The 17,179-nt window shown below is 56.9% G+C and overlaps 1 protein-coding gene across 1 annotated transcript; it reads left to right on the top strand.

Moving 5' to 3' along the window:
- Positions 1 to 11,127: 11,127 nt before the first annotated feature.
- Positions 11,128 to 15,152, top strand: CAMK2N1 (calcium/calmodulin dependent protein kinase II inhibitor 1). The gene is made up of 2 exons (XM_005905213.3): positions 11,128 to 12,260; positions 13,834 to 15,152. The coding sequence occupies exons 1-2, from the start codon at positions 12,095 to 12,097 to the stop codon at positions 13,902 to 13,904; spliced, it is 237 nt and encodes a 78-aa protein (XP_005905275.1). The 5' UTR covers positions 11,128 to 12,094; the 3' UTR covers positions 13,905 to 15,152.
- Positions 15,153 to 17,179: the final 2,027 nt, after the last annotated feature.

Raw genomic sequence — 17,179 nt, 5'->3', positions numbered from 1 at the left:
AGAAGTGAAAGTGAAGGTTACTTAGTGGTTTCTGACTCTTTGTGACCCCATGGGCTATACAGTCCATGGAATTCTCCAGGCCGGAATTCTCCAGGCCAGAATCCTGGAGTGGGTAGCCTTTCCCTTCTCCAGGGGATCTTCCCAACCCAGGGATCAAACCCAGGTCTCCTGCATTGCAGCAGATTCTTTACCAGCTGAGCCACCAGGGAAGCCCAAGAATATGGGAGTGGGTAACCTATCCCTTCTCCAGATGATCTTCCTGACCCAGAAATCGAACTGGGGTCTCCTGCATTGCAGGCAGATTCTTTACCAACTGAGCTATCAGGGAAGCCCGTGGAAGCTGGTGGTGGGGGACTAACCATGGGATTGTGGTGAATTTCAATTCAACCCTTAGGCCCAGCCACTTGAATCCGACGCAGACAGCATTCAGCCAGGATGGTCTTGAATAATTGCTCCTGGTGTTTTGAAGTTCTTTGCGAGATACTTGATATGGGTGGATGCTCACAGTCCGACAAAGTGAGCATTGTAAACCCCATTGTACCAATGAGAACTTCCTGGTGGGGTTACAGTTTACCGATGGCCACACATCATCACCAGCCTGGCAGTGTTGGGCTCTCCTGGTATCAGGTGTGTTTTTTAGCTTTAGAGTGAACTGAAAGTGGAGGCTATATCACCCCTTTTTGCAGCTTATGTGATTTGCTCAAAGCTATCAAGGTCTGAGCAGAAAGCCCTTTCCCTTTAAGTCACACTGAACCTGAGAGGCTAAGAAGGAAAAGTGTCAGACAGACAAGTGGACGTTACCGGCGCACAGTGGTTTTGAAGCCGTTAGCACCCTGAGAATCACCAGTCACCCCTGGTTTTAAGACCGCAGGTTGAGGCTTATCCTGATGGAGGAGGAGCCAGAAGGCAGGTCCTCGGAGGCCTAATTCATTCAGAATTATGATGGAAAATTCAAACAGCAAGCAACGTGACAAACTGGGGTGAAACTGACACCTTTTGCAACCCAGGTCCTAGCCTGGATGCGGACAGATCTGATGTGGATGAGCACCAAGGGCCTTGGGGCTGCTCAGAGGAAGAGCTGTCAAGTTTTGGTATCCTTGGTGGGCATTTATTCATCCCAGAAACATCAGCTAAATGTGTATTCTGTGCCTGGGGATTCAGAAATGAATATGGCGCAGTTTCTGCCCTCAAAGCACTCGGTGTTGTCTTTTAAAGTGGCCTGATTGTCTGAAAACGAATAAGCCCTACAGATGGATGGGTGATGGCTGTTGGAACATTTTTGGTTCACAGAATGTTGTAGCTGGCAGGGCCTTTGAGATTGGCCTAGTTAGAGCAGATGCCCTGACGGTTCAAAATGAAGCCACCAAGGGTAGGGTATCTTTGCTGAAGGGGAGCCTAGCAGAGAACATCCATCCACAGAGCTGAGAATGATCCATGAGAAACACCAGTCTGACCACACGCCTTCTCTGCTTGGGGAGAAGCAGAGCCTGGAAGGTCCCCAGGCTCCCTGTCCCCTCCAGGCTTAAGCCCTGGGTCCCCTAAGGCACATGGAGGTGTGTGGGCCAGCCCCTGGCCATCCCTCCAGGCCTTTCCCCGGCCGTCTGTCTCTCACCTGTGGCTCAGCCACCCTGAGCCTCTGAGCGCCATTAAGCGCACTTGCCGTTCCTGCCTCCTTGCCTCTGCCATTGCTGAGTCTTGCCCCTGGCATTCTAGTCCTTTCTTCACCTTAGGTGCTTGCTTTCTTCACCTCCTCACCCTTTAAAACTCAGCCTTAGGTGTTCCCTTCAGAAAACCTCTCCTGAACCTCTCCACTTAGGTGGAGTTAGGTGCCCCTCCTCTGATATTCCATTATCCAGTCCCCCTGTTCTTTCTCTGAGCCATCTTGCCCATGTCTTGGGCAGGAACGGTGTCTTATTTCTGCTCCAGCACGATTTTTTTTTAGGCTGTCACTCTACACTAATTAGAGCTCACATTAGGGCTTGCTCTTTGCTAAGGGCCTGCAAAGGAATGGACATGATTAATGTCACTTAATCTTCACTGTGAGCTATGTGTTTATATTATTCTTACTTTAAGCAAAAGGAAATCAAGGCTCAGAGAGGTCAAGTATCTCACTCAAGCACCCAGGAAAGACAGGATTTAAGGCCAGGCACGTTGACTCCAGAACCCCAGCTCTTACTGGGGTACATGGAACGTACATGGAATGTACATGGAATGAATGAGTAAATTGGTGAATGAGATGATGGATATGGGCCCGTAATCCTGGAAGGCTGCCTGTGGGAGTTGGGTTTTGGACCAGAGGTAAGGGTCATGGCCTGATTTTAAAGAACAAGGGCAGGGGTGTCTCTGAGTGCCTGGAGCTGCAACGCATTGTGTAAGAGAACACCACGTACAGTGAGCTGCCCAGAGCTGTGAGGGCTCCAGACAGGAGAAGTTGGGCCGGCATTGCTGCCTGCTGGCAAATGGTCTGGGCTGGGAGCTGACTTTCTCTCGGGTTCTGTGGCTCTGTGATCTCCACGGAGTGGTGCAACCTCCCTGAGCTTCAGCTGTGTCTGTAAAAGGAGCAGGCTGGATTAGAAGCTCTCCAAGGCTCCATCCAGTTCTGCTATTTGGCCTGTCTGAGACATAGCGAGTGGATGAGCGAGGCCGCAGGGTGACAGTTTCAAAGCCCTTCTCGGGGCTGCCATCTGAGGCCCGAGGGCTGCCTGCCGAGGCCCCAGGACCATGTTCCCGGAAAGCCGGGGAGATCAGCACATTTTCTCCCTAATTAGAGAGTGATAGCTGATCAATTTTGAATGAGATAAGTTTCCATGTACAATGTCCTGAATTGCTCCCCAGAGCGCTCATTAGTCATTTCTCTCGCAGCTGCTGCCTTATTGTTTTTCAGATGCCAGCCGAGGGACCTGGCATTTCCCTTCCCCGAGCGTGGGTCACATGGGGCCGAGCCAGGGACGCTGGCAACGGTCCCAGGAGCTGCCCCGGCCTGGGGAGGGCCCTCTGCTCTTGACCTTTACGCTTTGCTTCTGCCAGAGCCCTGGCCTCACCTTCGGTGACTCAAATCCAGATTCCTCTTGGATTGGGCTGTGACCCTGGAGGGCCTCAGCTGAACTCCACGAGCACTTATTAAGCCCCTAGCGCACCAGACACCTTGTATCTTGAACCTGAATGGCCTCCAGGCCGGAGACGGGGTACACACCAATATAAATGTCCACATGGCCATAACGCCAGGCCTTCCACCCCGCGACGGTCTTCCCTAGTATTTAAGGTGTTTCATCAGATAGGGCTTCATTCGTGCTTGCAGTACGTTGGCCCTTAATGTGCGTTTCTTCCTGCCCTTCGCCGCCCCAGGGCTTGTGATGGGATTCCTCTCTTGCTGCGATTTCTACCATGGCCTCCAGGTGGCGCTGTGCTCCCATGGTTGCGGCTGCCAGAGGCCTTGCAGGCGACACTGAGGTGGCGCTTCCAAAGGCGGGTGCAATTTTCTCTTTTCCTGGGGGCTGGAGAAGAGGCATGAGAACAGAGCCTGAGAAGGACCTGGGGCTGCTGACACCAGACGCAGCTGGGCACAGGCTGGGAAGGGGACAAGCAGGAATGTTCTCTCTAGTTCCTTTGTCTGCCCAACACACCAGGAAGCAGGGTGCAGATGTGAAAATACTGAGAATCCCAGAAAATTCAGAGGGGGGTAAAAAATCCCACATTTCCCTCCCTATAATTTTCCAGGCATTCACATCTTTAAATATACTAACCATGATTTCTTTCAACAAAAAAATAAGACATGCATAATGCATCACATATTCTTAAAATACCCAGATGACTTCACACCAGTAAAGGATGCTGAAAAAAATTGCATGGCATAGCTTTTGATTTTCCTCCCCAGAAGCTTTTTCTCAGTGGAGAAATCCTGCTTCTCCCGGCCTGGCCTGCTCCCTTGCCATCCTCTCCTCTGTCCTGTCTCTGCCTTCTGCCCTCTTGCCTAGGTATCAAGTTTCTCTGTCTCCTCCTCTGCAAAGAGACAGAAGTGTCAACTCCTGTACTCGACAGACCCGCCTCTCGTCTACCCTGTTGCCTCTTGCCTTTGAGTGTGTGAACGAGTTTCTTCCTCTTCCCGTGGATCTGTCTTCCTCTCTGGGCTTTTTTAGTCTCTCTGCTTCTGTTGGATTCCATCTGCTTCTGTGAGTCTGTCTCTCTTTGCGTCTTTCTCACCTGCACCAGGCTCCTCCCCTCCCAGACCTGTCTCTCCTCTTCTGGATGCCCAGGGTCTGGCAGGGCAGGGTGGGGAGGGCTTCTGTGCCCAGGCCCTGGCTTCTCCAGCTGCTGCCCTTCCTACTACCCAGGAGTTCCTAGGAAGAGAAAGCCCCTCTCTCTGCCCTTGCAGGCCCTGGAGGGCTCCAGGCAGTGGGACTTACTGAGTGGAGCTGACCGCTGGGCAGCTGCCCCACTAGGTCTCGTCCTAGGGACCCAGTCAGCACCTCACCTGACCCTCAGTGTCCCCATGAGGCTTATCTGGTTACCCCCACTGTACTACTAAGAGGAAATCTGGCTCAGACAGCGAAGTGACCGCTGGGAGGCCGTGCAGGTAAGAAGGGGTGGAGCTGGGGTTGAGCTGCTGATTTCCCCTCATTTCACTCGCTCATCACCAGGTCCAGCGGACAGAGCTCTGAGCTGGTTGTCGGGAGGCCTGGGCTCTTGGCCCAGGCTCTGGTTCCAGCTGGGCAGCTCGCCTTCCTCGTTTGGGGCTGACTCCTTCCCACCGTGCAGTGGGCCAAGATCCCTCTCTGTCCTGCCGACCTCCCAGATTGTCACGGACACCAAATGACCTTGCATCCGTCGGATGGGGATGTGCCTGAGTAACACCGTGTGGGAACCCGAGAGGCCAGAGCGGCACCTAGGCCCTTGCTGGGAGTCTGGGCTCAGAGGCCCGTGGTCACACTGTTCTTCCCAGAGCTGAGTCCCCATAGGTCTGACCCTCGGTTTAGGGGAGAGTCAGGGTGAGGATCCTGGCTTCAAGGTATAAACAAGCTCTTCTGTTTTTACAGGACACCAGTGGGGAGAGTCATTTACAGGATCCAGTCCTGTGTTCTTTATCTGGAGGAACTTTGCGGTTCAGAAATCCCCTGGAAATTGCATACACAGTTTTCTGCATCTGGGAAGGAGAACCCGTCTCTTTCAGTCGAGTCCCAGAGGGGGTCCTCCGTGTGCAAGACGTTTGGACCATAACCTCTCTACCCTCGGTGTGTGGGTGGGACGAGGTGCAGAGACTAGAAGAGGCTTGTCCCGGGTTGCCTGACTCCCAGGCGTCCGCAGGGAGGCAGTATCACCCAGCGTTTGAGAGGCTGGCCCGGACTCAGACCCGCCGCCTCTCCAGGTCCTGTGTACTGCTCTTGGCTCCTCACTCAACTTCTTGGACCTCAGAGCCCCTAAGGATGACACAAGAGAGAGAGGGTAATCACAGCCTCCTTCTGTGATTACTGAGTGTGGATATGTGTTCCCGGGGTGTGGGAAGCTCTTCCCAGAGACCACACTGTGGTCAGAGGCCTACCCTTTCTGTATGCAGTGGGGTCAGCGCCCCTTAGTCCCCGTTAGCGGTCACGGTTTACTCAGCTCATCCACTGGTGAGGTCAGGGGCTCTTGCGTCAGGAGACTTCAGGCCTCTCAGAAGCCTGGTTAGATATTCAGAGCCCAGGTGCTGAAGCCAGACCACAGATGCCAGCCTCCTGAATCCCCACCATCTGTCCGCTAGGCTACGGTTATCCCTGGGCTTGTCTGCAGTGCTCAGGGTCACGCAGACACGGCCACAGCTCTCCTGGCCTGTGCCTGAGCGAGGCAACTGTCCCCCAGGATGGTGCGGAGCCCCAGCACCTCCCACCTGCTGGTTCTGGGCTGGTCTCTCAGAGATCCGAGGACCTCCACCCCACCCCTGCCCCCAGCCCTCCCACCCTCTGTGTGAGGATGTACAGTGGCTGAGCAGGGAGAGTGCAGTCAGGACACCAGTAATCCACCCCCCACCCCACACCTCCTGGTGAAACTGGGCTCCTCAGCTGCCCCCACCCGTCCTCACCATTTCTGACATTCTCCTGAAGAGCCCATGGGACTCTCACTTTGCCGGGTTGTTGGTATAATAAAACCTTTTAAAAAATTACCCTCTGATCTTTTTATTCTAAAGGAACACAACAGACTTCATCGTTGCAAAGAGCCCTCTTATTTTGTGACTGATTGTGTGTGTGTGGCTGGAGGTCCCCTCCGGATACTGTTCTGAGCTGTGGCGACGGGCAGGGGTGTGAGACTCGGGGCAGGAGTCCGGTCCCCACCGTGGGCTCTGGCTCCCCCGCCTGTGATGGAGGTGGTGGGACCAGACGAACTCTAGAGGCAGTTTCGTGCAGAGCCTTCTAGCACTCTGGGAGGTCTTTGGAGACCCTCTGGGGAGGCTGAAGGGCCTAGAAGGTGGGTCCTGAGCCCTTAGCTCCCCAGCAGCTTGCCCTTTATCTGCTTTGTATTTACTGAGGTTCCCTGTAGGATTTTATTTGAAGAAAGGGTCTTGGTGATTAAACAAAGCAAAGCAAAGAAGCCACTACTCTTTGAGTTTTTGCAGGGAAGGACTGTGGCTGTCACGAAAATCCTCTGCAGATATTTGCTGAATGAAGGAAAGGTGAGTGAACTCTTCCTGGGTTGTTGCTTGAGTCTAGCTCTGAGCCGCCCCCAGTAGGCTGCTGCTGCTGCTAAGTTGCTTCAGTCATGTCCGACTCTGTGTGATCCCAGAGACAGCAGCCCACCAGGCTCCGCCGTCCCTGGGATTCTCCAGGCAAGAACACTGGAGTGGGTTGCCATTTCCTTCTCCAGTGCATGAAAGTGAAAAGTGAAAGTGAAGTCGCTCAGTCATGTCCGACTCTTCCTGACCCCGTGGACTGCAGCCTACCAGGCTCTGCCATCCACGGGATCCTCCAGGCAGGAGTCCTGGAGTGGGGTCCATTGCCTTCTCCGCACAGTAGGCTACCAGGCTTTTTTTCACTGTTTGTGCACATGTGTGTGTGTCTTGGTACGCATGCACGGTGTGGGGAGGGGGATGGGCAGCAGAGGCCCAGCCTTTCAAGGTTGGTGGGGATTGGGCGGCACCAGGTTCCAGTCACCAAGGTGAGAAGGCTGGAGGCAACGTGGGTGTCTATCCAGCCTTGGCTCAGAGGGGTGGTCCCCTGCTGGGAGGGCTCTTGGCGTCTCTGGAGGTGACCCTCTGGCCTTTAGGGAGCACCACATCCCAGCCTTCCCTGATGGGCCATCGAAGGTCTTAGCCAGCCCCATCAGGCTCAGCATTCCCAGGCTCCGCCCCACGGGAACCTGCGCTTGAGCTGCCAGGAGAGTCCCCACCCCCAGGGCTGAGGCATCCTGGAGCCTCCCTCTTCTCTAAGTCTCCCGGTTACTCTCTGGTGCTGCAGACCACGCCTTGGTTTCCCCATCTGGGCAGGAGAGAGGGGAAGGGAACCAGGGAGCAAAGCCAGGCAGAGCATCTGATGCTGGGGCCCGTCTGGAGCTGGCTCTCTCTTTTTCTGTCCTGCGGACCCCAGTGCCAGGCTCAGGGCACGGCCAGGCCTTGCAAACACGCATCTTTAACCGCGGAGGATTTGTGCTAAAGAAGCTCGCTGACATGGTCCCTGTCCTGTGGTTCTCAGTTTGCAGAGCCCCAGGGTTTGGTGAACGGGCTTTCAGGTGAGGTTTGAGGGGGAAGCCCCCGCCTTGGCCTCAAGCAAGGTTTTATCTACTTTAGATTTGACAGACCTGGTTGATTTTGCAGCTGAAAAAAAAAAATGTGATTTTCTCCAAGTTTCCCATTTTGTGATGCAGAGTTAGAGGCCTAGAGGAGAGAATCAGCTTCTTCAGTCACAAAGAGAGTCAATAGCTAATAATTATAACTCCATTTACTGAGGACTTACTGTGTGCCAGGCACATGATACATATATAATCTCCTTCCCTGGAACAAGCCACCAAGTAGGAATAATTATTACCCCCGTTTGACAGGTGAGGAAACTGAGGCGCCATGAGGTGAGATAACCACGGAGTTAGGAGATGACGAGCAGGACTTTGAACTCGGCTTGCCCCCGTGAAGGCCGCTCCCTTCAGCCCGGACTGCTGCGGTAGACCAGGATTCCTTGATGGGTGGTGCACGAAGGGGCCTCCACTGCTGCCTTACTTGGTCTCTCCTCCATCCGGACCTGGCGTCTTCAACACAGCTCTGGACATCTGGCTCAGAGCCAGCCGCTCGGCTTTGGCGGGTAAGGCAGGGATGGATGGACACCCAGGGTACACGTCTGCCTCCGCGTGTGGGGCTCAGGAATAAGGCGATGGCCTACGGAAGGCTGGACAAATGGAGGACCGAGCGAGGCCTTTGAAATGGAGACAGCTGGGGGAGCGGTGGCGTAGGGATGGAGGAGCTCCATACTGATTCACACTTTCTCTCGCAGAGCGTGTGTGTGCTCTTGGAGGCATCACTTAACCTCCAGGAACCTTATCTGTCAAATGGGCCTTCGTGTCCTGGCCCCGCCACTTCTGAAGGCTAAAGGGAGGCTCTATGAAGGGAACTGTCACGGAAACACCTTTCTGACTGCAAAGCGCCATGTGCCTGAGAGGGATGGGTGGTTCAGTAAGGGTGTGGCAACTGAGCCGGGAAGGTGTGATGCTGCCCCCTTTCACCTTATGTGGAACAAGGCAAAGTAAACATTGGGCTTCCCAGGTGGCTCAGTGGTAAAGAACCCACCTGCTGATCGATGCAGATGTGGATTTGATCCCTGGGTCGGGGAGATCTCCTGGAGAAGGAGACAATAACTCACTCTTGCCTGGGAAATGCCATGGACAGAGAAGCCTGGCAGTCTACAGTCCATGGGGATGCAAAAAGAGTCACCAGTGAGCGACTAAACATACAGACAGATGGCTTCTCTTTTTGCTCTCACCCGCTGTGCGTGCCCGGACTCACCAGCCCTCTCTGCGCCTTTCCGTGAGTCTTCCGAACGGTGGGACTGTGGTAGCTGCTCGGCATGGACACTGCTTTGTTATTTCTCGGCCATAAGGAAGGAACCGGGGGCATATGAGATGAGCAGGGTGGTCCCAGCCCCGAGTGCGGTCGCCACTGCGGGGTGTCCACTGTGGGGACCTGGAGTCACATCTGGGAAAAGTGGATTCTCTTGGCTCCGTCACTATAGCCTGTGACCTTGGCAAGTCACTCATGCTCTTTCTGTGAACAGTTAAACAGGGATGTACTGTCTCCTCTTTCTGTCTCAAAATGTGTTTATTTTGAGAAGCAAGGTCAATAACGACTGTGAGGATGCTTTTGGGGGGTAGGGGAGGAAGAAAAAGCCTGATACAAGACTAAGAGCTTCTTTTAACCATCATCCTACTTCTGATGCTTTTGTTTTCTCTTCCAGCGCTTGGCCTGGTGCGAACCTCAGAGCAGACGCTCAGTAAAGCCTTAATGAATGGAGACAGGCGGCTTGTGGAGAGAAGCAAAGGAGGCCAGAGACCTGCGGCTTCTTCCATTGACAAACCGGGAAATTTGGAGCAAGTTCCTGACCCTCTCTGGGCTTCCGTTTCCCGGTCTGTAAACGAGGGGACTGGACTGGGTCCTCTCTACGGATCCTTCCAGCTCTGGGGCTCTGAAGTGGGAATGAATGAAGTGCTACTGTTCCTTCTCACTAAGTCATCTCTCAAGTGTTTGGTGCACATTCACGCTCGGCCTGGCGCTGGAAGCCTGATGTCACCTTATTTTCCTAACGGTCCTGTGAAGCACACAGGCAGCCAGTGAGCCACAGGCCCCATTTCATAGCTGAGATCATGGAAGCTCAGAGAGGGGATGTGACGTGCCCAAAGTCACCCCGCGAGCCAATGGCAGGACAGGGATTCAAGCTCAGGCCTGAGTCCAAAGGCCATGCCTATTGCATCTTCATCCCAGGTTCTCAGCCCCCTTCTTCCCATCTCCCTGGGCGTCTGGCCTGGGGAGGCCAGCCTCTCTTTTAACACAGTTTGAGGAGGGGGCTGGACTGGCCCCTCTCAGGAAGCCCCTTTACCCCTCTAGCACTAAAACCACCCAGAGTTCTAGATTTAAGGGGCAAGTGAAGCTGAGGCTGCCCTTTTGCTGTTGGTGGGACTCCTCGCAGTGCAGCTGGTCGAGCCAGCTGACACTCTTCAGGGGACCACAATGTGTTCCCCTGCCCTGCTCTCATCATGCTCCGTGCCCTTGGCACGGCCGCCCCTTTCGGTGGTCAGGCTGGCTCTGCTGCTAAAGGCGTCTCCCGGGGTAGGGCAGGTGTTGTTGACTCTGAGTGAGGATAACGAGCCCTTCTCACGCACCTTGCCCCCCTCGGAGTTACCATCTGCGAGGCAGGCACGCCTCCCAGGCCTCTGGGGGCTGCCCCCGTGTCTCCTTCCCGGGATCCAGAGCCCGCTCCTCAGCCCCGAAGCCGCCGTGTCTCCCCTGGCTGTTGCTGGAAGGGAGGTCCCCGAGGGCAGAGGGCTGGAGGCCCGGGACGTCCCTAGAGAAGGCAGCGGGCGCCAAGGGCCGGGCATCCCGGGCAAGCCCGGCGTAATGAGGCGCTCCCCTCTCCTCGGGGAGGCGGGGCCACCCCACCTCCGCCTCCACCCCGAGGCCCCGCGGCGGCCCCAGTCCAGAGCCCCGGCAGGGAGCGGGGCCTTCCAGGGCGAGTGCGAGGCACAAGGGGCCGAGCCCCGAGAGTCTAAAGTGGTCCCGTGGTGATGGGGGCAAGGGGCTCCCCGGTTGGCGCCGGCGGGGGAGATGGGTCCACAGGTCGCCGGTGCCTTCCGATTTCTGGCCCAGTCTCTGGCCTCCAGGGAGACCTGCACCCATCTGTCCTTCCCCGTGTGCGCGTCGTGGGCCCCCTGCCCCCCCCGCTCCCGGAACACCCCCCCACTGCCCCCCTCCCCGGCCCCCGGCTGGAGGCAGAGCCGGGGGGTTGGTCCCGCGCGCAGCCGCCGCGCACCCGCTCGGGACCGGGTAAACACTCGCAGGAGGGGGTGCGGGGGGGCGGGCGGGAAGGAGGCTCCCGGAGGCCGCCGAGCCGGGGCGGGGCTCACCGGGGGCCCCCTCGGCGCGGGCAGGACGCGGGTGCCGGGGGCGGGGGCAGGAAGCTAGCCGCGGCCCCGTGACGTCGCCCGGCTTCCAGGGATCGCTCCCCGCGGCCCGGGTCCGCTCCTCCCCGCGCTCCCCCCCGGCCTCGCCTCCGCGCCGCGGCCGGCATATCTCGCTCGCGGGCTGACTCCGGGTCCCAGCCGCCTCCTGCTCCCTCTTCCTCTCCTCCTTCCCTTTTTCTGCCTGGCGATCCCCCTCTCCTGTCGCCCCCCGGCCTCTCGGATCCCGAGCTGGACGTTCCCTCCGCCCCTGCTTCGCCGCCTCTCTCTTTCCTTCCTCTCCTTGTCTCTTTCGGTCAGTCCCCCTGCCTCCCATTCTCTCTGCGTCTCCGCTTCTCCCCGCGTCTCCCTCCGGGTTTCTCGCTCCCCCCTCCCTCCGGGCATCCTCTCCAGCCCCCCGCCTCCCGCCCCCCGTGCCCTCCCTCCTCGTTCGCTCCCCTCCCCCTCCGCCCCTCGCAGCCCCGCCGCTCGCAGCTCCCCAGTCAGCCTCCCCGAACCGGCGCCGCCGCCGCCGCCGCCGCCGCCGCAGGACCGGCCCGCCCGGCTCCCCGGGGTGCGCCCTTCTCGGCCCCGCGCCCTCGGGGCTCGCCGGCACAGCCTCCCCCCCGCCTCCGGCTCTCGGCCCCGCCCGGCCCGGCCGCAGCCCCGCGCCCGAGCGCGCCGAGGATGTGAGTCCCGCTCGCCTCTCCCGGAGCAGCATTCCCCGGCGCGCCGAGCCGGAGCGCAGCGCAGCGCAGCCGCGGGCGCTGGCGGGGTCGCTCGGGCCGGCGGCGCGCTCCCGATCCAGCGGCGCCCCCACCCCACCACCACCCCACCGCCGCCCCGGGCCTCTCGCCGGCGCCGCCGCAGCCGCCGCCGCAGCTCGCGGGCCGTCCCCGGCCGGCCGGCCCCGGCCCCAGTGCCGCTGACCCTGTCCGCCGCGGGCGGGGACGCGGGCGGAGGAGGTGCCGCCGCGGAGCCCCCGGACGCGACCATGTCGGAGGTGCTGCCCTACGGCGACGAGAAGCTGAGCCCCTACGGCGACGGCGGCGACGTGGGCCAGGTCTTCTCCTGCCGCCTGCAGGACACCAACAACTTCTTCGGCGCCGGGCAGAACAAGCGGCCGCCCAAGCTGGGCCAAATCGGTCGGAGCAAGCGGGGTGAGTTCGCGCCCCATTCCCCGATACCCGTTTCTCGGGCACCCCGGCCTGGTGGCGGTTCGCTAGGGTTTCCAGCACCCGGGGGACCGTTCCGACCCACTAAAATCTCGTCGCGCAGAATTGCGGGGAGTGGGGGGTGGGGGATCCCGCACTGCGGGTCCAGCTCCGGCTGGCCTTGGGAACCCCTCCCCCTCAGCCTGATCCGCGTTTGGGGTCACCCAGGGGGCGTGGCGGCCACTCGCTGCCGCAGGGGGCCGAAAGGTTTTCCCAGGTCCTTGACCGTGCCAAAGTTTGCGTTCTGATTTCTATCCCTTGCCCCCTTTTGCGCAATGTAATTGCAGCTGCACTCCATCTACAACCCGTGTGTGTGTGTGTGTGTGTGTGTGTGTGTGTGTGTTGGGGGGGGGAGTCCTAGGGCTCCCCAGGGGACGGCGAGGGGACTGCGGGGGTAGGCCCAGTTCCTGCGGGGAATACGAGGGGCTTTCGGATCGCAGGGGCTTTTCATTGTTACTTGGCAGGGGGAGGGGGTTTGCGGAGCCCCGGCGCTCGGCGCGGGAGCTGGAAAAGCCCGGGAGAGACGGGGACTCGGCGAGGCTCCAAGAGGAGCTCCAGAGGCGCGGGGACCAAGAGGGAGACCGACAGTCGCCGGGAGAGACCGAGGCACAGAGACAGGGAGGGAAGCCGCGGGCGGAGGCAGGGGGAGGCCGGGAAGAGCAGAGCCCGAGACAAAGCTCGGGAGAGAGCGAGCCAGAGCCGGGGAGACCGCGAGCCGGGGACGCGAGTCTAGGGGGGACGCAGGAGCCGCTGAAACAATGAGGGCGACTGACACCCCGGACACAGAGAGAGAGGCCTGGAGACCTCGACAGGTGCCCGTCGCGCTGGGAGGTGATGGAGAGACCGAGGATGGGCAGGCTAGGCAGAGATGGAGAGAGAGGCGGATGCGGAGAGGCGGGAGAGCCCCCAGCCGGCAGCGAAGAGAGGCTCTCACCTCGGGAGCGGCGAGTGCGGAGAGGACAAGTCCGCCAGCAGGCAGCGCGGAGGGGCGTGGGGGGTGGGTGGGGGGCCTGGCCCCAGCGAAGCCTGAACCCCCGACGGGCTGTGTGACCGGGCCCCTGACGTCCCCGCTGGCTCGCGCACCTCTGAACACCGCCCCCCCTCCCCAACCCCGCCTTGGCTGCCCCCGCGCGGCGCTCGGGGCACCTGGGCAGGGTCCCAGCCCTCTTTCTGACCCCGGAGCCTTCTTTCGAAAGAGATGCGCCCTCCAGGATGAGTGGCGGTGGGGATGCCGTGGGGGTGAGAACCAGGCTGGTGCGCGCCCGGGCTGCAGGCAGGGCTGCGGGTTTTGTGCCCTTTCGGCTTCCTGTTCTCAGAACCGTGCTGGGACGCAGCCTCGGGGTAGAGGTGGGTCAGAGGAAAGCCAGAGAGGGACCCCTGGCTGAGATGAGGAGGATGGGGCTGTTCGGCGAGCTTGGAGCCCCCTCCCTCTCTTTCCCTCCGTCTCTGCCTGTCGGAGACCCCCCGCTAGGCCCAAGTAAGAGCGCTCACTTCTGCTTTTCTCCCCATTTTTTTGCAGTTGTTATTGAAGATGATAGGATTGATGACGTGCTGAAAAATATGACAGACAAGGCACCTCCTGGTGTCTAACTCCCCCAAAGACAATGAGTTAAGGGAGAGAATAAGAGTGAGACCGGCGGTTAACAGTTATTGGCAAAAGAGCATGAAAAGAGAAAGCACTTTGAAATTGATTACTAGCTTGCTACCCGCGAGGAAGTCAACAACCTGTATCCGTGTCAGGCCGGGAGACAGATGAGGCGTGAGAAGGAGAAGGCTCTGGGCTCCTTTGCAAAAATAAAAGTGAAAAAAAATTTTTAAAAATTAAAGAAATCACTATATACACACATGTAAAGAAATAAAAAGAAGTCTCAGTTGCAGCTATTTGTCAAAGTTAATATCCATTTCTTTTTATATACAGTGAATATTGCGCAATTATAGATCTGGATTTTGAACCACTTAAATAATGAAGCAACACCGGGTGTTTTGGGGTGTTGGCATTCTTCGCTGATTTGGCTGTTCCCAATGTTTACATTATTTAATCTTGCAAAAATGATTCTGTGCACTTGGATGTGAAATGCTGTCCAGTTATTTTTTTTTATGTTATCTTTGGATGTACAAAACAAATCAGAAAATGATCTCTATAGATATACCATCCTATTTTGGTCATCTTTTGAAGTTATCAAGAGTGTGTTTAAAACAAGAAGAGAACTTTTTTAAGGAATCATGCATAGAAGGAATCCTTGCTTTATTTTAAAATGAATTGTAAAGCTGGTGTTTCTTTGTTGCTACAAGCTATTTGCCCAAGTTAATGCAAACGAACACATTTTATATGTCAGGAAAAAAAAAACACATAAAAAAAGCAAAGAAAAAAAAAATGCTTGAGCTTTTTCTAACCTCTCCCTGCAGTCTGTTGTGTGAGCAGCCTGTTTTTTCCTCTAATATTGTGTCAGTTTATTCTCTTTAATGGACTGTAAAAAAATGTAATCACAAGAGTGCCAAATATCTTGAAATGCCAAAAGGCATTTTGGTTTCTTTTCTTTTCCCTGTGCTCTGAGTCCACGTAAAGGAATGCTTGGAGTGTCTTTTTCTGTTATTTATAGGGGTTCTCTTAAGGCACACCAGCTGCCTGTTTTGCATGGTATTTGCAAAAATGCCTCTTGCGTGAGGAAATCTTCTACCATTTTTTGTTGTTGTTGTTGCAACTTTGGACCTCGAGAGGTTTCTTCCTTACCCTACCCTGCTGTCCCCTCTTTTCTTAATTCGATATTCTGTATGTTGCACCTTTAACCAGCACACAGGGCTATTTCTCCAATGTACAATAAAAGAACTGTTCCTGTGTCTCACTGCTCTCTTTTCTCAGCTTCGGTTGGGAGGGAAGGGGGGACTTGCTTTTTGTCTCTGCTGGCTGGAGAAGGGAGGAGGGGACAGTAGCTTTGGTTGGAGAGGCAAAGAGGCGGTGTGGAGGCCACCGTGGGTTGGGCTCAAATGACAGAAAAGACGAGCTGGATTGGCAAGGCCATCCCCTAAGGGCAAGTGCATCCGATTTGGATTTGGATTTGCGTTGGGCTCTCCCCGCTTCCCTGAGGCTTCCCTGGTGGGGTGTGTTGGCTGGCAGGGAGTCAGTCTTGTGAAAGGCAAAGTTTGGAGGCGGGCAGACTTGGATTCAAATCCCAGCTCCTTTCACTTCCTGGCTCTAGGCATTCAAGCAAGTCTCTTCGTTTTTGGTGGCTCAGACAGTAAAGAATCTGCCTGCAATGCAGGAGATCCAGGCCGGGTTTGACCCCTGGGTCGGGAAGATCCCCTGGAGAACGGAATGGCAACCCGCTCCAGTATTCCCTGGAAAATCCCATGGAGCCTGGCAGGCTACAGTCCATGGGGTCGCAAACAGTCGGACACGACCGAGTGACTAACACACACTTCACTTCTTGGAGCCTCAGTTTTCAAATCTGTGAAATGGGAATAATGCAGCTCCCACCTCAAAGGTTGATGGGAGGATGAACACAGCACCCAGCGCACAGTAGCACTCAGCATGAGATGCCCAGACCATCCATCATGGGCCACCCCTCTTCAAAGGTGGGACTGAGGGGGAGCTGTGCTCTTTCCTGGCACCTTTGCCTTCCCAAGTCCCCAGGTCCTTGCTGGAGGGAAGAGCCTGGTCCTCTGAGGCCCACAGCCCGATTCCATTGTCTCAGGCTTCCCAGACTCTGCGGCCCTCCTCCAATTGCTGCTCAGAAAGTCTCCTTATGAAAAAAATTCTCAGCCCCTTGTTGGACTCAGGACAGTTAATCGCAGTGGAGCAGGCCCTTAGGGGAGGAGGGGTTCGGAGAAAGATTTTGGCTGAAGAAAGGCCGGGAGAGTTTTGTTTTTTTTTCCTCCTGGGCTGTTCAGCATCCAGGAGTTCCAGTGCGGGGAGCTTTTAATGTGTTTGTTGTAAAACTGTCTGCCAGGGAGTCACAACACAGATCTTGGTGGCAGGAGCCTGAGTGTGACTCAGACATCAGGTAAGACAGGCCTGGGGGGAGCGGGGAGGAAGAGGAGTTCCAGAGGGCCTGTGGGGAGTGGCGGGGGTGGGGGGGGTGGCTCATCCCGCTTCTCAGGAAGTGGAGGCCCAGAGCCTGGGGAGGCGGGGGAACCCTTCGGAGTCCCTATCTGTCATAATCGGGAATGGCAGGCCAAGTGGAGCTGGCGGGGCCTTCAGGATGCCGGTGGGGGGTGGGGGTGCCAGCTTGATCTTCCCAGGGGCGAGACTCTGTTCCCAAACCTGGCCCTCGTCCCTCCTGACCCCAGAGAATCCCAGGGCTCAGAGCTGATCACCTTTAGGCACCGGGGAGCCCAGCTCTGGAGAGTTAGGGGGCGGGCCCACCCTCTGAGCAGCAGCAATTTGCCAAGAGGGGTAAGAGCCAAAGGAAAAGATTCTTTCAGAAGGTAGGTCTCTGTCCGCACCCAGGAGTAATTACCACTTACGTGATCAAAGCACCATGCAATTACGAAACACCCTCCTTTCTGAGCCTCACAGAATCCAAGCCCAGCAACCCTGGAAACCTACAGCCCTTCTGTCTCTTCAGTAGGTGAGGGACTCGACACCTCAGAGGGGCGAAAAGGACGGCACAACATCTGCACTCGTTGAGCTTTTACTGTATGCCAGGCTTACCACAGCTCTATGAACCATGTCCTGATGAGACAGGAGAAACCAGGGCTGGGAGGGGCATTAGGTGTCTTGTACGAGGTCACTCACCGTGGCTCCATGGGCAAAGACTCTGCCGGCAATGCAGGAGACACAGGAGACGTGTATTCGATCCCTGGATCGGGAAGATCCCCTGGAGAAGGAAATGATAACCCACTCCAGGATTCTTGCCTGGGAAATT

This window comes from Bos mutus, chromosome 2 (assembly GCF_027580195.1).
Source record: "Bos mutus isolate GX-2022 chromosome 2, NWIPB_WYAK_1.1, whole genome shotgun sequence".
In the NCBI taxonomy this organism is placed as follows: domain Eukaryota; kingdom Metazoa; phylum Chordata; class Mammalia; order Artiodactyla; family Bovidae; genus Bos; species Bos mutus.
The sequence above is the reverse complement of the archived record's forward strand: the minus strand, read 5'-3'. Positions and strand labels throughout refer to the sequence as shown.

What these genes read in the sequence shown, in the direction of transcription:
- CAMK2N1 (XM_005905213.3), top strand. Translation starts at nt 12,095, where the DNA reads ATGTCGGAGGTGCTGCCCTACGGCGACGAGAAGCTGAGCCCCTACGGC. An exon ending in AATCGGTCGGAGCAAGCGGG is followed by an intron (nt 12,261 to 13,833) that starts GTGAGTTCGCGC and finishes ATTTTTTTGCAG; the next exon opens with TTGTTATTGAAGATGATAGG.